Source organism: Bombina bombina, chromosome 3 (assembly GCF_027579735.1).
Source record: "Bombina bombina isolate aBomBom1 chromosome 3, aBomBom1.pri, whole genome shotgun sequence".
Taxonomy (NCBI): domain Eukaryota; kingdom Metazoa; phylum Chordata; class Amphibia; order Anura; family Bombinatoridae; genus Bombina; species Bombina bombina.
Genome location: NC_069501.1, coordinates 83820239 through 83848204, shown reverse-complemented (window position 1 = coordinate 83848204; position 27966 = coordinate 83820239). Strand labels below are relative to the sequence as shown.

The window sequence follows — 27966 nt, the reverse complement described above, 5'->3', positions numbered from 1 at the left end:
GTATGTGTGCCATTCACCCAAAATATGTCTATAGAAGTTTGGGTCTCTGTACAGGTATGTTGGAAAGACCCATTTGTTAGATTTGTGATTAGAAGCTCCTGTATGAATTTTAACCTCTATGGGTGCATGATCTGAAATCGTTATGGGATCTATTACAGCTTCTTCTACTCTAGGGCACAACGATGAAGAGACCAGAAAATAGTCCAGTCTCGACAGGGTGTCCTTTGCTAAAGACATACATGTGTATTCTCTACTTTCTGGGTACTTAGCCCTCCACACATCCTGCAGGCTTAAGGACTTTGCTAGCGTTTTTATTATCATTGTTTCTTTTTTAGAATTATAAACTCTCTGGGGCTTTGGTGTGTTTTTGTCAGGGTTGGAAAATCTATCTGCAGGGACTTGTGGGGCAATGTTAAAGTCCCCTCCAATAAGGAGGGGTGAGTTAGTGAATTGTATTATCTCTGAGTGTAGTGCCTTCCAGAACGTTTGTTTTCGGGTTTGTGGCCCATATACACCCACTAGCGTGAAGGATAGCCCTCCAGTTTCCAATTGGACCATGACAAATCTCCCTTCCTGATCAGTTTGTGTTTTGACGATAGTGTATTGTAAGTTTTTTCTAAACAGGATCGCCACCCCTCTAGCTCTTCGCTGTTCATAAGGAGTAAAGATTACTTCTCCTACCCAATTTTGTTTCAGTTTCTGATGTTCTAGCTGTGATAAGTGTGTCTCCTCTAAGATGGCAATGTCAGCTCGTCTAGTGTGTAAGTAGCGTAATATAGATCTACGCTTTTGTGGGGAGGTGATGCCTCCTACATTCCAGCTCATAATGGTAAGTGGACTACTCAGCTTGATGTACTTTCAGGTGTGCTTGGTGTGCTGGTGTGTATGGTGTCATAGGATTTTGTGTAGCAGTGTCATTGAGATACCTTGAACACTCCATCAGTTGCATGGTCATGTACTGTCGGTTAAGACTAATCTGTCCCCTCCTTGGCCCCTGGAGAGAGAGGTGAGCATCCCGCTGGCAAGACAACAAAAGGAATTTCAGTGAAAAACATGGCAAACAATATAAAGCATGCATTGCAATTGTCAACAAAAGAAAAAAAAAAAAAAACTCTGTTCCTCAACAACACTCAACCAGTTGTCTTGGTCTGATAACCTTTTATAAACAGTACACCTCACCCTTAGTTTGGTTTCTTATTAAGAAAAAGTAATTAACTTAATTAACTAAACGACTACAGTCTAAGTCCCTTCCCCCCCCTGAAGTTCTTAAATCCTAGAATTAGATCAGCTAAGCAGTAACAATTAGATATCAAACAAGTATGAGACACACAAGGTCCCTAGGCTAAAAATGGGGCCAACTGTTGATTACTGCAGAGTAGGGTTACATATAAAAGGAGGAACAAAAAGGGAATTAAAGGGGGGAGGGGGTGATTCTTTCTTCCCTAATCTATTTCCAACGGGGTAGTATATCAACTAAGCTGAAACATTGTTCAATATCTGCTCCCCACCTATACTTCAACAACATCTATTAGCTTTTGAGGCAAAAAACCCTAGTATGATGAGAGTTGGAATTTAGTAGTTAACCCCTTGTGGGTCCAGTGTCTTTCAATTCTCCTCTGCATGATATAAAGTGTCTCTAGTCCTGTACAATTGCAGAGTTTAAATCATCGCCATTCAAGTATCTTTGACTATCAAATCTTGCTCTTGTCTAAGAAATTTCTGCAGATGTCTGGGGTCTTCAAAAAACTTGACCCCCTGTTGGGTCTGAAGTCTGAGTCTCGCTGGAAACAACAATGAGAATGGGCGCCCTGATTCTGCAAAAGACTTGCAGTAGGGTGAGAACTCTCTTCTTCTCCTGGAAATTTCTGCAGAGTAATCCTGGAAGATTAAAATTTTCGTCCCCTCAAAGATCAAGGGGGAGTTCTGGCGATATGCTCTTAGTATCAGGATCTTATCTTTGAAGTTTAGGTATCGGATCATTACTTGGCGGGGCCCTCTTGTATTTTTCTGATCTTGGTTCATGTTGCCAACCCTGTGGGCTCTCTCAACAATACACGGTATATCGTCCGGCTTCAAATGGAGCAGAGCTGGCAAAGTGCGTTCAGCAAATTCGACCAAGTCCGTGTTTAGAACTGTTTCTGGTAATCCAACAATTCGCAGGTTGTTGCGCCTTGAGCGGTTCTCAAGATCATCTACTTTGTCAAGCAGTATTTTATTTTGAGCCTCAAGTGCAGCGATCTTGGTAGTGCTTTCTCTTTGCAGGACTTCTCCATCTCCCACTCTTTGTTCGATATGCTGAAGTCTAGAAGAAAAGGACTTAAAGTCTGATGACAGTGAGTCCATCCCTGTCTGTAGTTGCTCTATCTTGGGCAAGAAAAGTGTTGAAATTTGTGTGACGATGGGATGGGTATCTGTCAAATTTTCCTCTGCTGTGTCCGCCACCATGTTTTCTACAGCGTGTACTTCCACTGTAGCTTTAGATTTTCTGTCTTGGTTTTTTTGCCTATTGGACATGGTGCCAGTGGCTTTAATGAAACTTGAATAGTACTTCTGCATGCACCTACTCAGCACTCCACTTCTGCTTCCAGTAGTTGTGGGGAAAGGGCCCAGATTTTATAGCTTAAAGGTTAGTGTCCGTTAGTCAGGCCCTAAGTAGACGATCCCAACAGCAATCATTTAGTTTTCATTCTTTTGCAGTATGTAGGGTATGGTGTACTAATTTGTTACTGCGTCATATTTGATTGTGATTCAAGTGCATTTTGCTCTGTGAGCTTCTCTGCAGAGTTTGTGTTCATAGCAAGTTTACTATGTTAATGTGTCGGAGATATATTGAGACTCATGTGTTGCACTCACTCAAGGCAAGGATCTCACAGCTTATCTTTCAGCGTGTAAAATATCTGTAAATCAGCCCGATCAGCGGAGGAGCAACCAGAGAGGGGGGAGAGGAAGGGATACTATGGCGTCTAGTTAGCCACGTGGGTGATCGGGGCCTTGTACACTGTCCGCTGGGCACCAGGTGCAGCTAGAGCTGTAATGCTAATGTGGTGTGGGATAGCGTGGTCAGTATTGACAGTATCTAACAGTCTCTGGTTTGACTTGGTTTCAACCCCCCTGCTGTTCCCTTTCACCTGAATATAGGAGAATGGCGGTTCTTCTTTCTCTTGCTACCCGGCTCTCCCCCTCCGATGTACCGTTCTTTATCACTCGTGTCCTCCGGTCGGGCTCAAGTTAACCTCCGCTACTCGGGGTCGAATCTGTTGCGTCTGATGGGATTTTGTTGCGTGTTCTTTTAATTTTCTTTGGCGCGGTCTTTGGCCACTGCGGCCGTTGTGGCTTTTGAAATGGTTCCGGCAGGGGAGCCGTTGGTATTGGCTCCTACCTGAGATAAGTCCGGACAGGTCTTGGGATGTACCTGTCAAGGATCAGCGGTATTGTGGCAGTTTACGGTCTCCAATAAGGGAATTTGGGAGCTATGAGCACGGAGCTCCTCTTCCCTGCGACCGTTCTCTCCGCCCGCCCACCGGAAGTCCGAAACTGCCACTTTTAAAGTCACTTAGCTCTTCAGTATGACCCATTTTACTGCTAGTATTTGTCTAGGGAGATTTAATGTCTACGTGCTGGATTGTATGCACCTGTTAGCAATGGGTGAGGCTGAAACACTGTCCTGATCCCAATAATTATTAGGGGTGTCCATATAGTTTTGGTTACATAATCAAAATAATATAACCTTTGGGGGAGGAGCCAACTCTGAGGCTGAGCGGTCGCACATCGCAGCAGCTCCTGCCATCAATCTACATAAAAGTTTAATTTGGTGACCGCTCAGACCTCTATAACACCTCACTACTGTACACCTACAGACTAAGATCTAAGTATTTTGCAAATGCAGCAGTAGTTCGCTCTGTGGCCATAATACTATCGAGCAGTTATCTACTCTTCTGATCAGTGATCATCGGAACAGCCATGCTTGCCTCCGTGAGAAGGCTGGAGTAAGGGAGGACATCAACTGTCTGCTCTCTCATCGATTGTGGGGGCCCTAGCTTCAAAAGAACCTGAACATGGATATGGCACTGTATATCATTGCGGAGCTTGGCAATCTCCTTGATAAGTACCAAGCTGCATTTGACCGTTCGCTCAAAATGGCGACTCAACCTGCTGACGCAGCTTGCTACATTGATAGCCCAGGTGGGGAGATTGAGATACAAAGAACGGGGGGCTTCGTTATTCAGCCCACTACACATGAAACAACAGACCAAGTAAGCACTACTTTTAAAATAGACTGCCTCGACATCCATAAATTGATGGTCAAGGAATACCCTCGGCTGGGGGCGGAGTCGCTCTTGCAAGGGCCTCAACCACCATTTTCCCGTAACCTGCAAGAACCTTCATGTGGGAAGGTTCATTATAGCGATCACATTCAAGAAGTGCCTCCTTACATTATCGCGCTGCAATTAAAATTGGAGAACTCTGTATACCTGATATCGTGTCACCTATTGCAGGATAACACGGAGCTGTTTACTCACCGTCTACAAGATTCTCAGCGGGTAGGAGACCTGCAGATGCTACATTGCCTGTTCCCTTGCACCTCTCAACACAAACGCTTAGGCGTTGGATAGGCTTATCAAGACGCTGAGTGCTGGAGTGACTACCCTAGTCTTCCACTATATAGTAACTGAGTTCACAGATTGCTACAACCCTGCCAGGGACTTCACTTATTTTATTTTATCTCGCAGGCACAGGATTTTTTGCTGATGATTGACTGTTGACTGTTATATCCTCTTCACGCAAGTGTTTATTAGTTCCTTACTATAGGCAGTATTACTGTTATTGTTTTTCTCTATACAGCGCTCTAGAGTGGTGCAAACAGGCTATTATATGTATTCATATCCTCTCTCTCATTTTTTTTTACATCCATAATTATTTCTTACATAAGTCTTTTTTATACAAATACATTTCTACTTGTTATGATCTCCTGGGCATTGTGGCACCACATGATAGCTTAAGTTATGCCTTGCACATTAGGTCTATATAAAAGTTTTATGTGCTGCACATGTTATGTTACAATCACTGCTTGCTTAACACTTCTGTTACAGATTAGTGTGCTGTACGTGTTACACTAAAGTCACTGCTTACTCAACATTTTTGTTATGGATTAGTGTTCTATACATGTCACGCTAAAATCACTGCTTGTTTAACACCTCTGATTGATAAAGTCTTTTCGCTTTAATCTTTTGTGCCACTGGGACATACATATGCAAGGGTAATCAGGGGAAGCCGTAAAAATGTTAATGTCTGCTGTTGTATAATGTTATGTTGCCCTTTCGTAAATGCCACAACGGTAATCCACTACTAGGGAGCTCAATTACTGATTTTTAGATAAACTGTTTGTTAGTTATATATATGCATGGAGTTTGGGTGAAGCTTGTGTACACGACATCTTGCTGCCAGCGGCCGGGGCAGTGTGATGCCTATATATTACAAACGCATAGCTCCATAGTACAGTTTCCCTGCTCTGCCTCCTACTTACTAATCGAGAGCTTCCTACACAATCCACAATCCACCATTATCACCAAGTTTTATTTTAGCCTTTGGTTATCCCCTCAAATATTGACTTTTACCTACTCTACTTAGATCAGCAGGACTGATCAACTATACTAACTAACTGAATTTACAAATCCCTGCACATACCCTAGTTTTCTTTCATAGCTTCACTTGCACTACTCCTCAACGCAGCAACATGATATAATTGAAACTACTGATGCCCTTCATATTAAAAGCTTCCTTGACATAAAGTTTAAAGTTGCATAGTTCACTTCGCATAATATACTAACCACCTCCTCCCCCCCCCCCCCCGTAATGTACCTCCCATTGTTGGAGGACTATCTATATGGCTTATCTCGCCTATGCCATACTCTAACTACCTATACCTTCATACTTTACCGCATGTTTTAAATAGCAAAATTATATATATACTCTTGTTATAGTTTACAATATCAACTACTAATTACTCTAATCTACTGACCCAAATTGTTTTAGAAATTTACACAATTTATGGGTAGTTCTGTGATTCAATATCATTCCCAGTTAATACCCCTCCTGTCTAATGTTATAAGAATCTTCAGGCTCTCAGAAACATAACTTTCATTTTAATATTATTCCATACCTACATCTCATATCATATTAGGTTAGCAAGGGAATGGCGCCTTTACTGTATTTAATGTCTAAAAAACTACTTACCATCCCATTCTAAGTCGCCATGCTTGATATTTTGCACCACACCCTTATATTCTACTGTGTTCTTTAAATATTAATATTACCTAATAGCATAAGTGTGTATTTACTCTATTTTTTGTAGGATCATTCGTATTTCCCACCTTCCTCTCCTACTGTTAATATATAAGGGGCCTTAGTATTAAGTGAGGAAACTCATCTTGTCCAGAATATGGGAAAAATAAAAAGAGGTTCCAGCTTTTCGTATAACGTTGCCTTTGATAGGAATGTACTCTGTCTTTATGTATGCAGAATCATTATATTGTATCATCTATGTCTGGTTATTCTTCATAAGCTGTATTCTGTTTGCACAACCTCAATAAAAATTTATATAAAAAAAAAAAAAAAAAAATAATATAACCTTTGACACCATAGTTATTTTTATGGAAAGAGACTACCTGAATGTTCAGTAACTTTGGGATGCAAAGTTTATTTAATATACATAAGACACAGTGTAATTGCCAGACTTGTATGTAGCCTTGCAATAAATTAGCACACCAACCACGTGTAAAAAACACCATGAGGCCTATTTATCAAGCCGTCAACTGTGCTGCATTCGCCGGCACTAATACGCTCGCCTAACATCACCTAACATCGCAGCCACTGACCTGAATATGCTCTCCATATTTATATAAAAAGCTGTCAAAAAGCCGCTCACCAAGTATGGGGTGATGAGCAGTGGACTGTTGTTAACTGACAGTCATCGATCTCGCTGCTATTCGGCTTTTTCACAGCTTTATTTGTACCCTGTCAGTAAACACAGCCACTATACTAAACTGTTTAACCCCTATCCCGCCGCTCCCGGACCCCGCCGCAACTAAATAAAGTTATTAACCCCTATACCGCTGCTCCCAGACCCCGTCGCAACTAAATAAAGTTATTAACCCCTATCCTGCCGCTCCCGGACCCCGCAGACACCTACATTATGTTCTTAACCCCTAATCTGCCGCCCCCTACATCGCCGCCACCTACATTATGTTATTAACCCCTATCCCGCCGCTCCCGGAGCCCACCGCAACTAAATAAAGTTATTAACCCCTAAACCGCCAGCCCCCCACATCGCCATAAACTAAATTAACCTATTAACCGCTAAACCTAACAAGCCGCTAACTTTATATTAAATTTTAACTCTTCCCTATCTTATAATAAATTTAAACTTACCTTTAGAATTAAATTAAACTATATTAAACTATTAATCTACCCTAACTATTATACTAAAATTACATTAAACTATATTAAACTATTTATTAATCTACCCTAACTGTTATACTACCATTACATTAAACTATATTAAACTATTTATTAATCTACCCTAACTGTTATACTACCATTACATTAAACTATATTAAACTATTTATTAACCTACCCTAACTATTATACTAAAATTACATTAAACTATATTCAACTAATAATTAATCTACCCTGTTATACTAAAATTACATTAAACTAAAAATTAAATTAACTATATTATATATTTAAAAACCTAACCCTACTCAAATAATTTAATTCTACAATTAAAAATGACAAAGTTACAAAAAACTAACAACTAAGTTACCGAAAATAACAAACACTAAGTTACCAAAAAAAATAAACACTAAGTTACACAAAATGAAAAAGAAATTATCAAATATTTAAACTAATTACACCTAATCTAAGAGCCCTATGAAAATAAAAAAGCCCCCCAAAATAAAAAAACCCTAACCTACAATAAACTACAAAAGGGATTTTTGCGGGGCATTGCCCCAAAGAAATCGGCTCTTTTACCTGTAAATAAAAATACAAATACTCCCCCAACAGTAAAACCCACCACCCACACAACCAACCCCCCCAAATAAAAACCTAACTCAAAAAAACCTAAGCTCCCCATTACCCTGAAAAGGGCATTTGGATGGGCATTGCCCTTAAAAGGGTATTTAGCTCTATTGCAGCCCAAACCCTAATCTAAAACTAAAACCCACCCAATAAACCCTTAAAAAAACCTAACACTAACCCCTGAAGATCCACTTACAGTTTTGAAGATCCGACATCCATCCTCATCGAAGCCGGCAGAAGTCTTCATCCAAGCGGCCGAAGTCTTCATCCAAGACCGCAGAAGTATTCACCCAGACGGCATCTTCTATCTTCATCCATCCGGCGCGGAGCGGCTCCATCTTCAAGACATTCGATGCGAAGCATCCTCTTTGTTCGACGTCTTCTTGAACAATGAATGTTCCTTTAAATGACGTCATCCAAGATGGCGTCCCTTAGATTCCGATTGGCTAATAGAATTCTATCAGCCAATCGGAATTAAGGTTGAAAAAATCCTATTGGCTGTTGCAATCAGCCAATAGGATTGAGCTTTCATCCTATTGGCTGATCCAATCAGCCAATAGAATGCTAGTTCAATCCTATTGGCTGATTGGATCAGCAAATAGGATTGAAGTTCAATCCTATTGGCTAATTGCATCAGCCAATAGGATTTTTTCAACCTTAATTCCGATTGGCTGATAGAATTCTATGATCCAATTGGAATCTAAGGGACGCCATCTTGTATGACGTCACTTAAAGGAACCTTCATTCATCGGGAGTCGTCGGAAGAAGAGGATGCTCCACGCCGGATGTCTTGAAGATGGACCCACTCCGCGCCGGATGGATGAAGATAGATGATGCCGTCTGGATGAAGACTTCTGCCCATCTGGAGGATCACTTCTCCCGGCTTGGATGAAGACTTCTCCCGGCTTCATTGAGGACTTCTCCCGGCTTTGTTGACGATGGATGTCCAGTCTTCAAAACTGTAAGTGGATCTTCAGGGCTTAGTGTTAGGTTTTTTAAGGGTTTATTGGGTGGGTTTTAGTTTTAGATTAGGGTTTGGGCAGCAATAGAGCTAAATGCCCTTTTAAGGGCAATGCCCATCCAAATGCCCTTTTCAGGGCAATGGGGAGCTTAGGTTTTTGTTAGGTTTTTATTTGGGGGGGTGGTTGTGTGGGTGGTGGGTTTTACTGTTGGGGGGGTATTTGTATTTTTTATTTACAGGTAAAAGAGCTGATTTCTTTGGGGCAATGCCCCGCAAAAGGCCATTTTAAGGGCTATTTGTAGTTTATTGTAGGTTAGGGTTTTTTTTATTTTGGGGGGGCTTTTTTATTTTCATAGGGCTCTTAGATTAGGTGTAATTAGTTTAAATATTTGCTAATTTCTTTTTTATTTTGTGTAACTTAGTGTTTGTTATTTTTTGCAACTTAGTTGTTAGTTTTTTGTAACTTTGCAATTTTTAATTGTAGATTTAAATTATTTGAGTAAGGTTAGGTTTTTAACTATATAATATATGTAATTTAATTTGTAGTTTAATGTAATTTTAGTATAACAGTTAGGGTAGATTAATTATTAGTTGAATATAGTTTAATGTAATTTTAGTATAATAGTTAGGGTAGGTTAATAAATAGTTTAATATAGTTTAATGTAATTGTAGTATAATAGTAAGGGTAGGTTAATTAATAGTTTAATATAGTTTAATTTAAATCTAAAGGTAAGTTTAAATTTAATATAAGATAGGGATGAGTTAATATTTAATATAAAGTTAATAGTTTAATTTCGTTTATTCCGATGTGGGGGGCTGGCGGTTTAGGGGTTAATAGGTTTAGTAAGTGCTAGTGATGTGGGAGACCAGGGGTTTAGGGGTTAATACATTTATTTAGTTGTGGTGGGCGGTGGCGGGGCGGCAGATTAGGGGTTAATAAGTATAATGTAGTTGGCGGCGGTGTCGGGGGCGGCAGATTAGGGGTGTTTAGACTCGGGGGACATGTTAGGGTGTTAGGTGTAAACATAACTTTTATTCTCCCATAGGAATCAATGGGATATCGCGCAGCAGCGAACATAAGCTTTAGCTGCTTTCAGACTCCCATTGATTCCTATGGCATCCGCGGCCTCCAGGGCGGCGGATTGAAAACCAGGTACGCTGGGCCGGAATAGTTGCGAGCATACCTGGTAGGTAAGTAGCAGCGTTAACAGATCCTAACACTGCTTTTTTACACCCGCTGCTATTACGAGTCTTGCAGGTATAGGTGTACCGCACACTTTTTGTGGCCTTACCGCAAACCAACTTACGTAAATTTCGTAAAGGCTTTTTTCTATGGGACTTCCATAGCGCCGGTATTACAAGTTTGTCCTGGGAGGCCAAAAAGTAAGCGTACAGCCTCTACCGCCAAGATTCGTAACGCATTTTAAAGTCAGTAGTTATGAGTTTTACGCTACAAAGCTGTAGCATAAAACTCATAACTAAAGTGCTAAAAAGTACACTAACACCCATAAACTACCTATTAACCCCTAAACCGAGGCCCTCCCGCATCGCAAACACTAAAATAAAAATATTAACCCCTAATCTGCCACTCCGGACATCGCCGCCACATACATTATAGTTATTAACCCCTAATCTGCTGCCCCCAACATCGCCGACACCTACATTATATTTATTAACCCCTAATCTGCCGTCCCCAACGTCACCGCCACTATTCTAAATTTATTAACTCTTTATTTAAACCTAAATCTAACCCTAACACCCCCTAGATTAAATATAATTTAAATAAATCTAAATAAAATGAATATCATTAACTAAATTATTCCTATTTAAAACTAAATACTTACCTATAAAATAAACCCTAAGCTAGCTACAATATAACTAATAGTTACATTGTATCTAGCTTAGGGTTTATTTTTATTTTACAGGTAAGTTTGTATTTATTTTAACTAGGTAGAATAGTTACTACATAGTTATTACCTATTTAATAACTACCTAGCTAAAATAAATACAAATTTACCTGTGAAATAAAACCTAACCTAAGTTACACTAACACCTAACACTACACTACAATTAAATAAATTCCCTAAATTAAATACAATTAAATAATTTAAATACAATTAGCTAAATTACAAAAAAACAAAACACAAAATTACAGAAAATAAAAAACAAATTACAAGATATTTAAACTAATTACACCTAATCTAAGAGCCCTATCAAAATATAAAAGCCCCCCAAAATAAAAAAAATCCTAGCCTAAACTAAACTACCAATAGCCCTTAAAAGGGCCTTTTGCAGGGAATTGCCCCAAAGAAATCAGCTCTTTAACCTGAAAAAGAAATACAAACAACCCCCCCAACAGTAAAACCCACCACCCACACAACCAACCCCCCAAATAAAACCCTAACTAAAAAACTTAAGCTCCCCATTGCCCTGAAAAGGGCATTTGGATGGGCATTGCCCTTAAAAGGGCATTTAGCTCTATTGCTGACCAAAGCCCTAACCTAAAAATAAAACCCACCCAATAAACCCTTAAAAAATCCTAACACTAATCCCCGAAGATTCACTTACCGGGATAAGTCCTCATCCAAGCGGCAAGATGTCCTCAAGGAAGCCGGCAGAAGTGGTCCTCCAGACGGGCAGAAGTGGTCCTCCAGACGGGCAGAAGTCTTCATCCAGACGGCATCTTCTATCTTCATCCTTCCGACGCGGAGCGGCTCCATCTTCAAGACATCCGGCACGGAGCATCCTCTTCAATCGACGGCTTCTTTTGAATGAAGGTACCTTTAAGTGACGTCATCCAAGATGGCGTCCCTTAGATTCCGAATGGCTGATAGAATTCTATCAGCCAATCGGAATTAAGGTAGAAAAAATCCTATTGGCTGATGCAATCAGCCAATAGGATTGAACTTCAATCCTATTGGCTGATCCAATCAGCCAATAGGATTGAGCTCACATTCTATTGGCTGTTCCAATCAGGATTCACCAATGAAAAGTAAAGATGATAAAAGGCCATTTGTCCCACAATTTATATGAAATTACCAATTTATTTAACCTCTAAATTAGGGGTAAGTAGCTCAATATAGCTGTTGTAGGTTCTAAGTGAAAGCGCCTAATGGAGTTGGCCAAGGGTAAAGGTAACCACTTCCTTTTTTGTGTAGGTCAAAATCTGAAATCTTAGTAAGGTTTTATAACCACATTAAAATACTAAGGCCTCTATGATCGAAAGTGCTGCGAGGCGGTGAAATATTCCAAGGGATACACTGCTATATCGAGCGAGCCTGTCAAAATATTCCACGCTAACAGGCGGAATCGCTGGGAGGCATTTACTATACACGCCATTGGTCGGCAATGCTGGCATTTGGATTGGACCCAGAATTACCGCCTATAGTGGCGATGTGTAGTAAACGATCTCTTGGAATATAACTGCCATGCCCAACCACTAATCTTAATACCCCTAAACTGAAGTACCCCAAGATCACAAACTAACACTACAGTAATAAATATTTAAAACACCAGATACCCACCGCAGGTAAACGTCTGCTCTATTAACCCCTATACTGCCACATACCCATTCCAAGTACCTATCCTGTTAAACCCTATACCGCAATGAAAATAAAAATGAGGTGTGCTCTAGGGTCGTGTAAACCACTCTCCCAAGAGGCCTCCCCACTAGACTACTAAAAAAAAGATAGATAAAAGAGTACTGAGATGGCACTAAAAAAAGCTTAAACACTAAAATCAAACATGAACTAAAAACTTTCAAGAAAAACATAAATTATGCTAACTTGATAATTTTATTTCCATCATGGGGAGGAGAGTCCACGGCTTCATTCATTACTTGTGGGAAATAAGAACCTGGCCACCAGGAGAAGGCAAAGACACCCCAGCCAAAGGCTTAAATACCTCCCTCATTCCCCTCATCCCCCTAGTCATTCTGTCTAGGGAAAAAGGAACAGTAGGAGAAATATCAGGGTATAAATGGTGCCAGAAGAATAAAATAAATTTAGGTCCACCCAACGGAGCAATGGGCAGGAGCCGTGGACTCTCCCCCCCATGATGGAAATAAAATTATCAGGTAAGTATAATTTATGTTTTCCATCTAAAGGGGAGGAGAGTCCACGGCTTCATTCATTACTTGTGGGAACAAATACCCAAGGACTATTTGTAGCCAGTTACATTTAGAACACAGGCAATCCCAGGCATGTTAATATTATTGGTCCTTCTACATTTCATGGCCACCAGATCGTTACAATCTGTTTAAAGTGCTTTGATTGGTGTAAGACAACCTACATTTTCCAGACATCTAAGGACTGTATTAGATGTAATGTACACAATTTTTAAGAGTCATGTTTGCCTTCCTTAAACAACAGCTGAAAGGCAATCAGTGAAATTTCATTTATTTTGTATTGCTGGTATTTTCAATGTATTAGGTGTAATAGATTGCACTCACATTTATTTGAGAAAGACAAATGTACCACAACAGAAAGCATTTTCCCTCCCTTAATGTACAGATGGTATGTGATGCCCAAAATCACTTCAAATTTATTAATGCCCGCTGGTCTTCGCGTCTAAATTGATGCAAAAATTTCTGGCTTTTCTTTTCATAAATGTTGGCATTGGACACTATGGTCTCATTTCCACTGAGCTGTGAAAAATGGAGCTGTAAACTACTCAAGTTGCTGACAGCTAAAAATATGGCTCCATCTAATTACCGGGTTTCCATTGAAATATTTTGTGCAGTGCGTGCAGTCGCTCTTTAAGTGTAGGTGTAAGTTAATGTTGTGTTAATGCTTCCATTTGATGTTGGATTTCTCAAAAATTGTACCATAACAAGTTAGTTGCTTGGGTAATCTGACCTTACACTATAAAATTTATATTTAATATCTTCACTCAATAGGAACTAGGACTCAAAAAGCTCCTTTATCCTCTTTTACATTTTTTCATGTATCAACAGCCTCTGAGTGTATTAACGGCTTGCGCTTTCTTCAGAAACGTGGTGTAAATCAGCGCTTAATGGCACTAATACTTTCTGTGGGACACGAAAATATTTTTGGCAGTCGGACGCCGATACAGGAAATTACTTTCGACAGCATATTTATCGGTTTGTGACCTCAAGCAAACCTAATTACGGCTCAATGGAAAGGAGCCCTTATTCAGTTGGGTCAAAGGGATGCTGATTTTTACACTTATTTCCTCTTCTTGTTTTAGAACCATTGATAAATAGACCCCCTAGGAGCCATTATACCCAGCACAAAAACTGTTTGCTCATGCCAGATTTAACATATAATGTTGCAAATGCATAAAAGCAGTATGTATGTATTATAAAATAGACATAAGCAATATATTATCTATCTATCATCTATCTATCTATCCATCTATCCATCTATCTATCCATCTATCCATCTATCCATCTATCCATCTATCCATCTATCTATCTATCTATCTATCTATCTATCTATCTATCTATCTATCTATCTATCTATCTATCTATCTATCTGTATTTCTGTCTGTTTTTCTGTCTATCTATTTCTCTGTCTATCTACACATCTTTTTTGATAACTAATGAATGTGATATATATATATGTACTTATAGTCCCTATACACAAAACCTTTTAACAACTATTATCTACACCTATAAACACTTAATTACAAATGAAACAATACAGTGGGGCAAAAAAGTATTTAGTCAGCTACCAATTGTGCAAGTTCTCCCACTTAAGAAGATGAGAGAGGCCTGTAATTTTCATCATAGGTATACCTCAACTATGAGAGACAAAATGTGGAAACAAATTCAGACAATCACATTGTCTGATTAGGAAAGAATTTATTTGCATATTATGGTGGAAAATAAGTATTTGGTCAATATCAAAAGTTCATCTCAATACTTTGTTATATATCCTTTGTTGGCAATGACAGAGGTCAAACGTTTTCTGTAAGTCTTCACAAGGTTGTCACACACTGTTGCTGGTATGTTGGCCCATTCCTGCATGCAGATCTCCTCTAGAGCAGTGATGTTTTTGGGCTGTCGCTGGGCAACATGGACTTTCAACTCCCTCCAAAGGTTTTCTATGGGGTTGAGATCTGGAGACTGGCTAGGCCACTACAGGACCTTGAAATGCTTCTTACGAAGCCACTCCTTCGTTGCCCGGGCGGTGTGATTGGGATCATTGTCATGCTGAAAGACCCAGTCACGTTTCATCTTTACTCAAAATCTCACGATACATGGCCCCATTCATTCTTTCATGTACACGGATGAGTCGTCCTGTTCCCTTTGCAGAGAAACATCCCCAAAGCATGATGTTGCCACCCCCATGCTTCACAGTAGGTATGGTGTTCTTTGGTTGCAACTCAGCATTCTCTCTCCTCCAAACATGACGAGTTGTGTTTCTACCAAACAGTTCTACTTTGGTTTCATCTGACATATGACATTCTCCCAATCTGCTTCTGGATCATCCAAATGCTCTCTAGCATACTTCAGACTGGCCCGGACATGTACTGGCTTAAGCAGGGGGGCACGTCTGGCACTGCAGGATCTGAGTCCCCTGGCGGCGTTGTGTGTTACTGATGGTAGCCTTTGTTACGTTGGTCCCAGCTCTCTGCAGGTCATTCACTAGGACCCGCCATGTGGTTCTGGGATGTTTGCTCACTGTTCTTGTGATCATTTTGACACCACGGGGTGAGATCTTTCGTGGAGCCCCAGATCAAGGGAGATTATCAGTGGTCTTGTATGTCTTCCATTTTCTAATTATTGCTCCCACAGTTGATTTCTTCACACCAAGCTGCTTGCCTATTGCAGATTCAGTCTTCCCAGCCTGGTGCAGGTCTACAATTTTGTTTCTGGTGTCCTTCGACAGCTCTTTGGTCTTTACCATAGTGGAGTTTGTAGTGTGACTGTTTGAGGTTGTGGACAGGTGTCTTTTATACTGATAACAAGTTCAAACAGGTGCCATTAATACAGGTAATGAGTGGAGGACAAAGGAGCCTCTTAAAGAGGTGAGAGCCAGAAATCTTGCTTGTTTGTAGGTGACCAAATACTTATTTTTCACCATAATATGCAAATAAATTCTTTCCAAATCAGACAATGTGATTGTCTGGATTTGTTTCCACATTTTGTCTCTCATAGTTGAGGTATACCTATGATGAAAATTACAGGCCTCTCTCATCTTCTTAAGTGGGAGAACTTGCACAATTGGTGGCTGACTAAATACTTTTTTGCCCCACTATATATATATATATATATATATATATATATATATATATATATATATATATATATACTGTATATATATATATAGGATACAGAGACAGGTGCACTCTCACAAACGATATCACAAATGCCAGGGTGCTAGAATGTGGGTGATACAGCAAATAGAAGACAGCACTCTCTGGTCTTAAATGTAGAAAAAAGTTTTATTGTAGTGACGTTTCGGGGCATACTCCCCTTCCTCAGATCCTGGATCTGGAAACTTTTTTCTTCGATTTGCTATATATATATATATATATATATATATATATATATATATCAGGAATGTGCAGTCATAGGATGCAGGTGAGGCAGTGCCACACCTGCCATTTGGGCATTTTTAAATGAAAAATAAAATGTTAATAATTTTTTTTTTTAAATTTCCCCCCATTTTTTGCGCAATACAGAGAGGCAGCATAGAGTTTGGCTATCTCTCTATTGTGCAATCTTGTAGCATACTCTTCTATCAGTAGCCACTCTCCTGTGCCACCTGGTGGTGGTTTGTAGCTGCAGCACGGCTAAAAAAAACTTAGAGGCATCTCTAATGCAGAATCTTAGTTTGCGGGGAGCCGATGAGTGCCAGTCATGTATGTTCTCCTGGTGATTGACAGCACCAGGAGAACTTGACCGGCGATGTTTGGCTCTACCTGCGCAGTGAGCATGCACAATCCAACGATCCCTAAATGCTGGTGCTCCACCCCAACCTAGTCTGACTCTACAGGTAAAACATGTGTGGGGTGAACTGTTATATGGCTGTGTCAGTGTTTGAGCCGATGGAGCCTGCTTAATTACTCAAACTAGACACTGATCCTGGCTGGAAGGCTCATAGCCTGTTTACAGAGAACCGGCTGAAGAATGAACCGTCTCTGCAGCTCAGCCTTTTGGAAGCAGGCTGAGCTGCCGCATTGAGTGTGTTGGGTAACAGCGTAATCTAATGTGCCTTTTAAGTAAGGTAGGAGAACCATGTTCATCATCTTTTAATTTGCAAATTTTTCTCAGAACCCTTAAAGGGATATTTAACCCTATTATACATTTTTTATTGTTTTCTTGGTATCTTTATTTGAAAAGCAGGAATGTAAGTTTAGTAAGCAGACCATTTTTGGTTCAGAACCTGGGTAGCACTTGGTGATTGATGGCTAAATGTAGCTGCCGATCAGTAAGCTCTACCCAAAAAATGGGCCTACTCCTAAGCTTACATTCCTGCTTTTTCAAATAAAGATCCCAAGACAATGAAGAAAAATTGATAATAGGAGTAAATTGGAAAAGTCCTTAAAATCGCATACTTATCTGAATCACGAAAGAAAGAAATGTGTCAAGTGCCTCACCAACTATCTATTTAGAAATACAAAGAACATTTTCTACTAAGAGAATGACATTGGAATGTAAAAAAGAATATGGTAAAAACAAAGTAAAACATATTAAAAAATATTATAATTGATTAAAAATGATTTTTCATGTTTCAAGGTATTTGAGTGGAAAGGGCTCAAATAATTTCTGCTTTTACTTGATTTCACTTGGAAATCTAGCAAAATCAGAAAACTGTGTTTTCTAAATAAATTATTAAAAAACTTTAAACATTAAAAAAAAATATTAAGCAAGCATGCATATTATATGCATTGTGGCCATATACAACAGGCATTCATATTATTTAACACTTATCAGGATGGCTTCAGAATACAAATGGTGATTTCAAAATATAAATTATTATCTTTCGTAGACACTACAGATTGATCAACCACCACAATGTTGTGTTAATTTTTTTGTTTTGTGACTTTCCCTATGGACTTTGCACCCAGACTTGTCTGGCGTTACCGGCCTGTGTCACTGAAAGTCCCATTTCAGCACTCGCGGTACCCAAATCCAAGCTCTGGTAATTTATAGTGAAACATTTTGTCATATAATATAACCCTTTTTAACCCTTTTCTTTTTAAACATTTTTTTTTCAATATAAAACTTACATTTTTTATTAAAAATCTTTATATGAGTGTAATAGTTTATTTTAAAAGATTACATGTCTTTTGTGAAACTTTTTTTAACCCTTACACTTTACTTCCGGTCTCAGGTTGCACTAATTCTTCTACTGCTCTTTGGGATTTTGCTCCCGTGCAACCCATAAGTTTTAACTTTTCATCTCTGGACTTATAATATCAAGTTACATGCAACTGTTATCACGATCCAGCGATGCTGCTTATTGGATCCTGCGCTAGAATTAGCCTGCCTCTTGTTATCTAGGCCTATGTGTATTATAAAATATACATTTTGATTTTCATATCCATTTGGCTGCACTCAAATTATTGTTTTTCACCTCCCATTGATTTTATTGGTTGACTAAATGATGGTCCTTTGCTTTACTTTGGCAAGCGCGAAAAGAAAATCCAACAGTTTAATTGCTGGATTAATTAGCTTGCCTAAAATGATAAATACCAGTAGTGTAGACTTAATCCTAGTTTTCTAGAATCATTTTTGCAAAAAGCATAGACTGTGGAGTATTATATACTTACAAACAATAAATCAGGAGTGTTATGAGAATCTTAAAGGAATAGTCTAGTCAAAATTAAACTTTCATGATTCAGATAGAGGGGCCAAATTATCAAGCGCTAAATTGAGCTTGATGCCCCTGTTTCCATGCAAGCCTTCAGGATTGCCGAAAGCAGCAGTTTTGAAGCAGCGGTCTTAAGGCGGCTGCTCCATAACTAGTCCGCTGCTTCTAAGGCTGTGGACATTAATCCGCCCGATCCTATACGATCGGGCTGATTGACACCCCCTGCAAATCTGCAGGGGACGGCATTGCACAAGCAGTTCTGGTGAACTGCTTGTGCAATGTTAAATGCAGACAGCGTATGCTGTCAGCATTCAGTGATGTCTGTCGGACATGATATGCTACAGCGTAACAACTTTCTAATTTACTCATTCTCTTTATATCTTTATTTGAAAAAGCAGGGATCTAAGCTTACGAGCATTTTTTGTTCAGAACCCGGGTAGTGCTTGCTGATTGGTGTCTAAATGTAGCCACAAATCAGCAAGTGCTACCCATGTTCTGAACCAAAAAAGGGTCCGGCTCCGAAGCTTACATTTTTGCTTTTTCAAATAAAGATACCAAAAGAATGAAGAAAAATTGATAATAGGAGTAAATTAGAAAGTTGCTTAAAATTGCATGCTCTATCTGAATCATGAAAGTTTAATTTTGACTATACTATTCCTTTAAAGCAGCATTAGGTGTTTTATAAGACAATTTAGGTTGGGAAATCACACTATAGATTATGATATATAGTGCCTTTTTAACGTTTATTTTCTCTACTATCTAGATGGCACTCAAGAAGATACAACAGATACATCTGGTCTAGAAACTTTGACAGCATCTGATATCAGTTCAGACACCATCATGCTGGATAATAAACTAGGAACCTATAATGGACAGTCACCCTCCCCAAGTATGGAAGATCTAAGTGCCAGTTCTTCTGTCACAGAACAAACTGCTACTCTAAATGAGTCTATGAATGACACAGAAAATGTTGAAACATCAATATCTATTCTCTCGAGTGAGAATATCATCTCAGGGACAAGCTCTCAAGTGAGCACTACTGACTATGACATTAGTAGTATTTCTACAACACCTGTAGCATCATATGAAGCTTCTACTAACTCCCAAACAGAAAGAGATGAAGCTAGCACAGCAACATCTAAGCTAAATACAGAACTTATTATGGAAACTGCTATCGACAAAGAGAGTAACTACAATACAGATAGCTCCCATGATAGTTACAGGACTGCAGTAACAATGGAAGAAAATATAGGTCTTGTGTCAAGTTCATTAGATAGATTTTCAACATCAGTAACTACTGATACTGAAGATGTGTCTAAGGCATACACTTTTTCAGAATCATCTTCATTTACTAATACACATAGTGCTGGAAGCTCAGGGGTGATACCTGATACTGAATTTTCTCAAGCTACACAAAGTGTTAGCACACTGGATTCATTGTTTACTACCCAGCTTAGTGCCAGTACATCATATCTAATGGAAGAGTCAAGGACAGGTGCTACGTATGCAGAGAGTGCTGGCACTACAGATGGGACAAGGACTTATGACGAATGGACTACATTAGTATCTGAAGTTACTGAACCTAATATATCTGCAGAAAGCAAAGTTTACTCAACTTCTTCATTTAGAAATAGTCCAGAACAAAATACTAATTTTCTCTATTCAACAATATTGACCCCCAACAGTGGTTATACATATACTACAAACAAGGTATCAATGACATCGTTAAATGATAGTTTTTTGAGTACCAAGCCACTGTCTAGCACAACTCTAAATAGTAACACAAATAAAGAGAGTACTTTAAAAACGTCCCCATTTCTATCATCAATAGATTCATTAAATACAAATGGTAACCTATACACAAACATGATTTCTACAACAGTTTTTGAGAACAATATATCTCAATCAACAAGTGAGTTTGTTAGAGATACTTTGTCCACAAGGGTATTTGAAGAGACTAATACAGAAACACCTATAACAAAAGAGTGGTCATCAGATGTTAGCAGTACAACAAGTGAACCATTAAGCAGATCAAAAGAAACTATTGTGCTTGGAAGCACAGTCATAACTTTTACTTATGATACAGAAGAAACAGATACAACACCTGAGGGTACAGAAAAAACAGATACAACCAATCAAAAAGAAACAATCTCTTCTGTGCCCTCTATTTCTACTACCTCTCTTGTTACTGACATTAAAAGTCAACAAAAAACAAATAGCAACCCTATATCCAATTTACTTACAGCAATATCCTTGGATACATCCTCACCTCTAACAGGGACCAATGGTGAGCATTTATCCGGCACCATTACTAGTCAGATTCCCACCACCTATTCACAACAAGCAAACACTGAAAAATATGGTACAAGTGAACAATTGTCCATCCCAATGACGGAAAGTACAACATTTACAACCTTAAGTACATCAGTATCTACTGATCAATTGTCTACCACAAATGGCATGACTTATAATTCATTACCACTTATAACAGAGCAAACAAAGACAATAACAAATGATAACACTGTTGAGGTTTTGGCAAGCAAAATGTTCACTTCTGAAGCTATCACACAAGAAACAAATATGAAAAATGATATCACTAAGTTACAGAAAACAAATCCTTCTGAATCAGTCAGTGCACAAGCAGAGAACTCAACTCCTGTTTTGGAATCAACAAATTCATTATTTACAGACACAGATGAAAATAGATTAAGCACAGGCGTTGATACTGTGAGTTCTTCATTTGCAGAGACAACCATTGGAATTGCCTCTCCTTTCACAGAGCAAACTGGTACCATTGTTTCTGAATTCACTCAGTTTCCATCACAAAACATAAAATTATTTACTGAACAATACTTTATAACTAGTGATGCTACAGGTAGCTCAGTCCCATCTATGTCAGTATCATCAACATCTTTGTCAATGGGAACACAGTTGGTTAGTGAGACATTGCCAGAAGGGATAGGCAGTATGGTAGATACAACTGAGTCACCAAACTTAATGACTGGAAAACAAGAAAGTTCCACACTGAAATCTTCAACTTACCAGTCATTTGATACAGGTGCAAGCAAGACAACAGCAATTACAAATAATGATTTTGTGACTTCTTCAATGGATTTGTCTTCAAGGGACTTATCATCTGCTATTACAAAAGTCAAAGATGCAAGTGATTTTGTTTCTAGTGCATTGGTTGGGGCTAAAATATCTACACAGATTTCATATGAACAGACAACTACCAATGTTCCCCAAAGCTCTGCAATTACTGGAACAATGCACATAACTAGTGACATTACTGATGGGACATCCTCACTAATGAAAGTATCCTCAGAATCACTATTGACACTAAGTAATGACAGCACTGCAGATACTTTCACTAGTAGCAAGTATGTTTCAGAAGCATCCACAATGGGGACAAGCATTTTGGCAGCAATATCAACGATAAATCCTTCTGGAATGCCCAGTGAAAAAGAAGATACCTCCCCATTTGCATCAACATCTACTCAGGCATATTTTACTGCCACTAGTGAAAAAGCATCAAACCCAAATTATAATGCAGTGACCTCTTCATTCGTTTCATTTGAACATTCCCCTGTTACAAAAGATAATAATCCTAGCATTGCATTTTCTAATACAGTGCCTGAAACTACTCATCTTACAACCCAGCTTTCATACAACCCTAAAGCTACAGTTTTTCTCCAAAGTATGCCAGAAACCACAGAAGAACTATCATTAATGACAGTATCCTCAACAAGAACAGATATGAATACCATGGAGTATTCACCAGGTACAAGGTTTGTTTCTGAAATACCCTCTTTAGGAACAAGTATTATAAAAGATGTAACAGAGCCAACAAACATAAATCCACTTAGAACAACCATAACAGACATTTCATCGTCTAACCTAGTAGGAACTGATTCATTGTTTACTGATGCTTCCAAAGACCCTTTGAGCACAAATGCTGATGTTATGTCCTCTACATTTGTTGAAACATCCACTAGCACATACTCATCTGTCACAAAAGACAGTGTCACTGCTTCTTACTTTTCAAGTGCAGCATCTGAAAGCATTCCATTCACATCTAGATCTACATCCACAGACATGGAACAAATACAAACCACTAGAAATGTGATAGATAGTTCAACCCCATTGATATCATTATCACCAGCACAGGTATTAATAGGAACAGATCATAGCACTATGGAAACATTGGTCAGTAACACGTTGGTACCTGAAGCACAATCATTGGGGACAATCTTTAAGACTGACATGACAGAATCATCTAATATTAATCCATCTGTATCTCCCCAGTCAGCTGGTTTGAGTGAAAAAACATTAAGCCCTAGCGCTAAATATATGACCTCTTCATTTCTTTTGTCATCCTTTGATACTTCTGTTACTGCCACAAAAGACAGTGGTTCTCTCACTTATTCCTCTAATGCAGTACCTCATGGGACTCGGTTAACATTTACTGGCACAGCTACTCCCTCTTATAAGAGCGTAACAGCAACTAATGAACAAATACTCAGCTCTACTGAGAGAATAGGAGAGTTTTCAACATTTGTGACTTCGCATAGACCTGAAATAACAAGCACAGATGATAATACCATTGGAACCTTAGCCAGTACTTGGTTTGATTCACAAAGTATTACAAGCATTATGAAAGAGATAACACAGACAACAGATAGGAACGAAGAAACTTTTACTTCAAAAGCAGTGAGCCCAGCACCAATATCACTTAATGCAAACTCATTTCCCACTGGAAAATCTGATTTTTCTTCCAGCAAAACTTCTGATACTATGACAGACACTATGTGGTCTTTGGCTAGCTCCAAAATTGAGACAGAATTACCAACATTAGGAACAAGCATTATGAAAGATGTAACAGAATCAAATCCTTTAGAAACTGTCATGACAATAAAAGAAAGTTCACATCCTATATTTGGAACGACTAAATCATTTCTTACTGCCACAACCAAAGAACCTTTAAGCACAGTTTCTGATACTATGACCTCTTTACACAATGAAAAATCTGCTGATGCATTTTCACCTGTTACAAGAGATGGTAGTGACAGTTCTTATTTTTCAAGTGCAGTATCTGAAAGTATGACCCAGTATACACCAACAACCATGGAACAATTCTCAACCATTGACAATGTGATCGATAACTCAACCCCTCTCAGATCAATGTCTTCAACAGATGTATCGACAGAAGCAGATGGTAACATGATAGGAACATTGTCTAGTACCACATTTGATCCTGAAACACAAACATTTGGAACAAGCATTAAGATTGATATAGATGTGTCATCTAATGTGAATCCAACTGAACAAGTTAATACAAATGAAAAGAGCACATCTGAATATATATCTCCACAGTCAACTAATATTGGTTCAAGTGAAAAGCCATTAAGCACTAGTGCTAATGTTGTGACCTCTTCATCCCTTTTGTCATCCTTTGATACATCCATTCCCACCACAATAGATGATGGTCCTAGTGCTTATTCCTCTGCTGCAATTTCTGAAGGGATTTTGTTATCATCTCCTTTTCCATTTAGTGGGACAGTGCCCACCTCTCATCAGAAGTTACCGGCAAATACAGAACAAATACTCAGTACTAGTGAGATAATAGGTGACTCATCAACATTTGTAACAGTATCCCCAAGACCAGAACTTGCAAATACAGGTGATAAAACCATTGAAACTTTAGTTAGTACATGGTTTGCTTCACAAAATACAGTGGTGACAAGTATTACAAATGAGATAGCACAGACAATGACTACAAACCCAGAAACATTTACTTCAAAGGCAATAAGCCTAGCATCTGAAAGTTCACTTAGCAAAACTGCTGATGTTATAAAAGATGTAACCACTACTGGGTACCTAGCCAGCACCAAGTTTGCTTCAGAAACATCCGCATTAGAGACAAGCATTAAAAAAGATGTAACAGAATCAACAAAAACAAATCCAACAAACACAAATCCTTATGAGATCATTCACACAATAGAAGAAAGTTCATCTAACTCATTTTTCACTGACACAACCAAAGAACCTTTGAGCACAATTTCTAATATTATGACCTCTTCACATGTTGAAACATCCACTGCCATATCTACACCTTTTACAAGAGATGGTGGCACTAGTTCTGAGTTTTCAACAGCATCAGAAGTGATTACATTAACAACCAAAACTACATCAACAACCAAGGAACAGATCACAACCACTAACAATATTATAGGCAGCTCAAATCCACTAATATCAAAGTCCTCCACCCATTCCTTAATAGTGACAGATGGTAATACACTAGACACATTGGAAAGTGCCACGTCTGTCCCTGAAACACAAAAACTGTGGACAAGCATTGAGAGTGCAGTAACAGAGTCATCACATATATATCAAACTGAAACACTTACTTCAAAAATAGAAAGCACATCAACTGTACCACCATCTACATATTCATTGTTCAAGGGGACATCTGAAAATTCTTTGGGTACAACTGACAATGTTATGACTTCATCACATATTGATCCCTCCACTGTATCTCCTTCTTCATCTCAGTCAACATCAAACAATGGTCTTAGTTTGCCTTTTTCAAGTTCATTGTCAGATATTTCTCAGTTTACAGCCCAAACTTCTTTAAGTAACACATCTACTATTGCTCCTCAAAGTATACCAACAACCACTGAACAACTGCTTGTCACTCATGATACAATAAATGGCTCATCCCCAATTACAGTGTCATCAGAACCATCAATAACAAGAACAGATAATCAAACAGTAAAGACACTGGCCACTACCAAGATAATTTCTGAAACTCACAATTCAGGGACAAGCAGTAATAAGGAAGATAATTCTCCTATAGCCATGTCTGCCCATTCAAGCTTTGCTGGCACAAGTGAAAACACATTTGGCTCAGAAATTAATATAACAAGCTCTCCTTCTGTTTTGACTTCACAAAATACAAACACATTAGCCACAGAAGAGAGTGATTCTAGTGTTACTTTGTCAAGTGTGACATCTAAAGTTACTCAGTCTGAAACTAATATTCCATTTAGTTATACAGCTTCAAACTCTTACCAAAGTATTACACCTGGTGTCACTGGTTCATCATCAATTGTTACAGCATCTTCAGAAACAGCAAAACAAACAACAGGACAAAAAACTATCAACACTTTGGCCAGTACATTTGCATCTGAAACATACTCATTGAGCACAAACACTATTGAAGCTATAGCCGGGATATCAAGTACACTGACAAAAGAAAAAGAATATAGCTCCACTCCTGTATCTTCACAAGTAGGATTCTTTGCAACAAGTGAAAAACCAGTGACCTCTTCACTGGCTCAGACTTCATTTGAAACAATGTCACCTTTCACAGGAGCTACTGGAACCCTTGATCATTTTTCTGAATCAGAAAGTACTCAGTTTACAACTACACACACCTCAGCAAAAACTAAGCAAATCATAGCTAGCTCATATTCACCCATTTCAATACCCTCATCATCAGCAGCAGTTAATGAAGCAGACAGTACCACCAGGGTTAATAATAATAATAATGTTACCTCTGAAACATCAACATTATGGACAATCTCTACTGAAGTTAATACAGAGGTATCAGATATGAACTCTGATAGAACGAGTGTAAGAGAAACATCTTCACTTGTCACAGAAGATAGTGCCTTTAGTACGCATTCTTTTAGTGCACTTTCTGAAATCTCTCAGTTTACAACTCAAGTTCCAACTAGTACTTTGAATACCAACTTTATCAAAAGTTTACCTGCAGCCACTGGACCCGTAGCTAGTCCTACTTCTTCTACAGAGTTTCCCAGTCCTTCTGTAACTGCCAATCTGAAACTGACTACTTTTAAATCTGAAACTTCAATTGATGTAACTGCTAACATTGAGGAATCATCTATAATTACAAAGAGTACAACCAGTGGAACAACTGCAGGAACGTACACACAGGATACTAGTGCTAATTTTATTAGCACAAGTCTACCGCTTGCCACAGTTACATATGAAACAGAACAAACAGAGACAACTATCTACACTTCATCCACATCTCAACAGATCAATCCTACTCAAGAATTAAAAACATCAAACATTATGACTCTCCCCACAGAAGGAGGTACAATTGTTTCAGTTCCTCATACCAAACCAGATAGCAATGAACAAGCCACTTTTGCAAGTAGTATTACATCAACCACAAGCTCGACAAAAGTTGGGTCCAGCAACATTGAATTGTCTACATCCAGCACAATTGCGAACGTATCTCCTACTTCTATTACAGATGAAGTTGTTTCACAAAGTAATCCAAATGCCACTATTCCCTTAACAATTTCAAGTACAAGCAAAAAGGATCAAAGCTCAAACAGTACCATTTTTACAGAAGTCACTCAAACTTTTACAAATAATATATCAAATTCTGACCCATCTACCAGTAAAAACACCATAACTCCAGGGTCCATCAACACTAGTACCATTTCCACAACTCCTATTACCACAACTACTAAAACAACAAATCTAGATTATACTCTTGGCACCACTAGTATTATGTTAGATAATTCTACCAAACTTGCACCTGAAACAAATACCACAAAGGGCCCAGCAGTAGACACAGCCACAGATACTACACCAGAAATGACTAAAGGGCAGTCAAATATCACTTTAACACCTACAAATGAAAGTTCAACCTCAGAGACAACAACATCAAGATTGTCAATAATATCAGCAATGACAACACCCTCAACAATATCAACTATATCAACAATCTCAACAATTAAATCAACTTCTGCAATATTAACAACACTAGGTGAGACAACACCAACAAAAACTTCCATTATATCAGCAACCTCAGCAATGCCAACACCTTCAACAACCTCAGCAATGACAATACCCTTAACAACTTCAACAATATCAACGACTTCAGAGATAATAGCGCCCTCAACAACTTTAACAACTTCAGAGATGACAACACGTTCAACAACTTTAATAATATCAACAACTTCATTGGTGACAAAGCATCCAACAACTTCAACAACGTTAACAACCTCATTGATGACAACTCTTTCAACAACAAAGCCAGTATCAACAATTACAACACATAAATCATGCGGTGAGTTAGTAATTGATGCTGTAGTATGGAAA

General features: G+C 38.7%; 1 protein-coding gene across 1 annotated transcript in view; it reads left to right on the top strand.

Annotated features, from left to right (window-relative positions):
- Positions 1 to 12152: 12152 nt before the first annotated feature.
- LOC128652223 (serine-rich adhesin for platelets-like) overlaps positions 12153 to 27966 on the top strand; it is a 50282-nt gene continuing 34468 nt past the window's right edge. The window contains exons 1-2 of the mRNA XM_053705158.1: positions 12153 to 12174; positions 19589 to 27934. Of these exons, the coding sequence (XP_053561133.1) occupies positions 12153 to 12174; positions 19589 to 27934 (8368 nt within the window). The remainder of the gene's footprint in view (positions 12175 to 19588; positions 27935 to 27966) is intronic.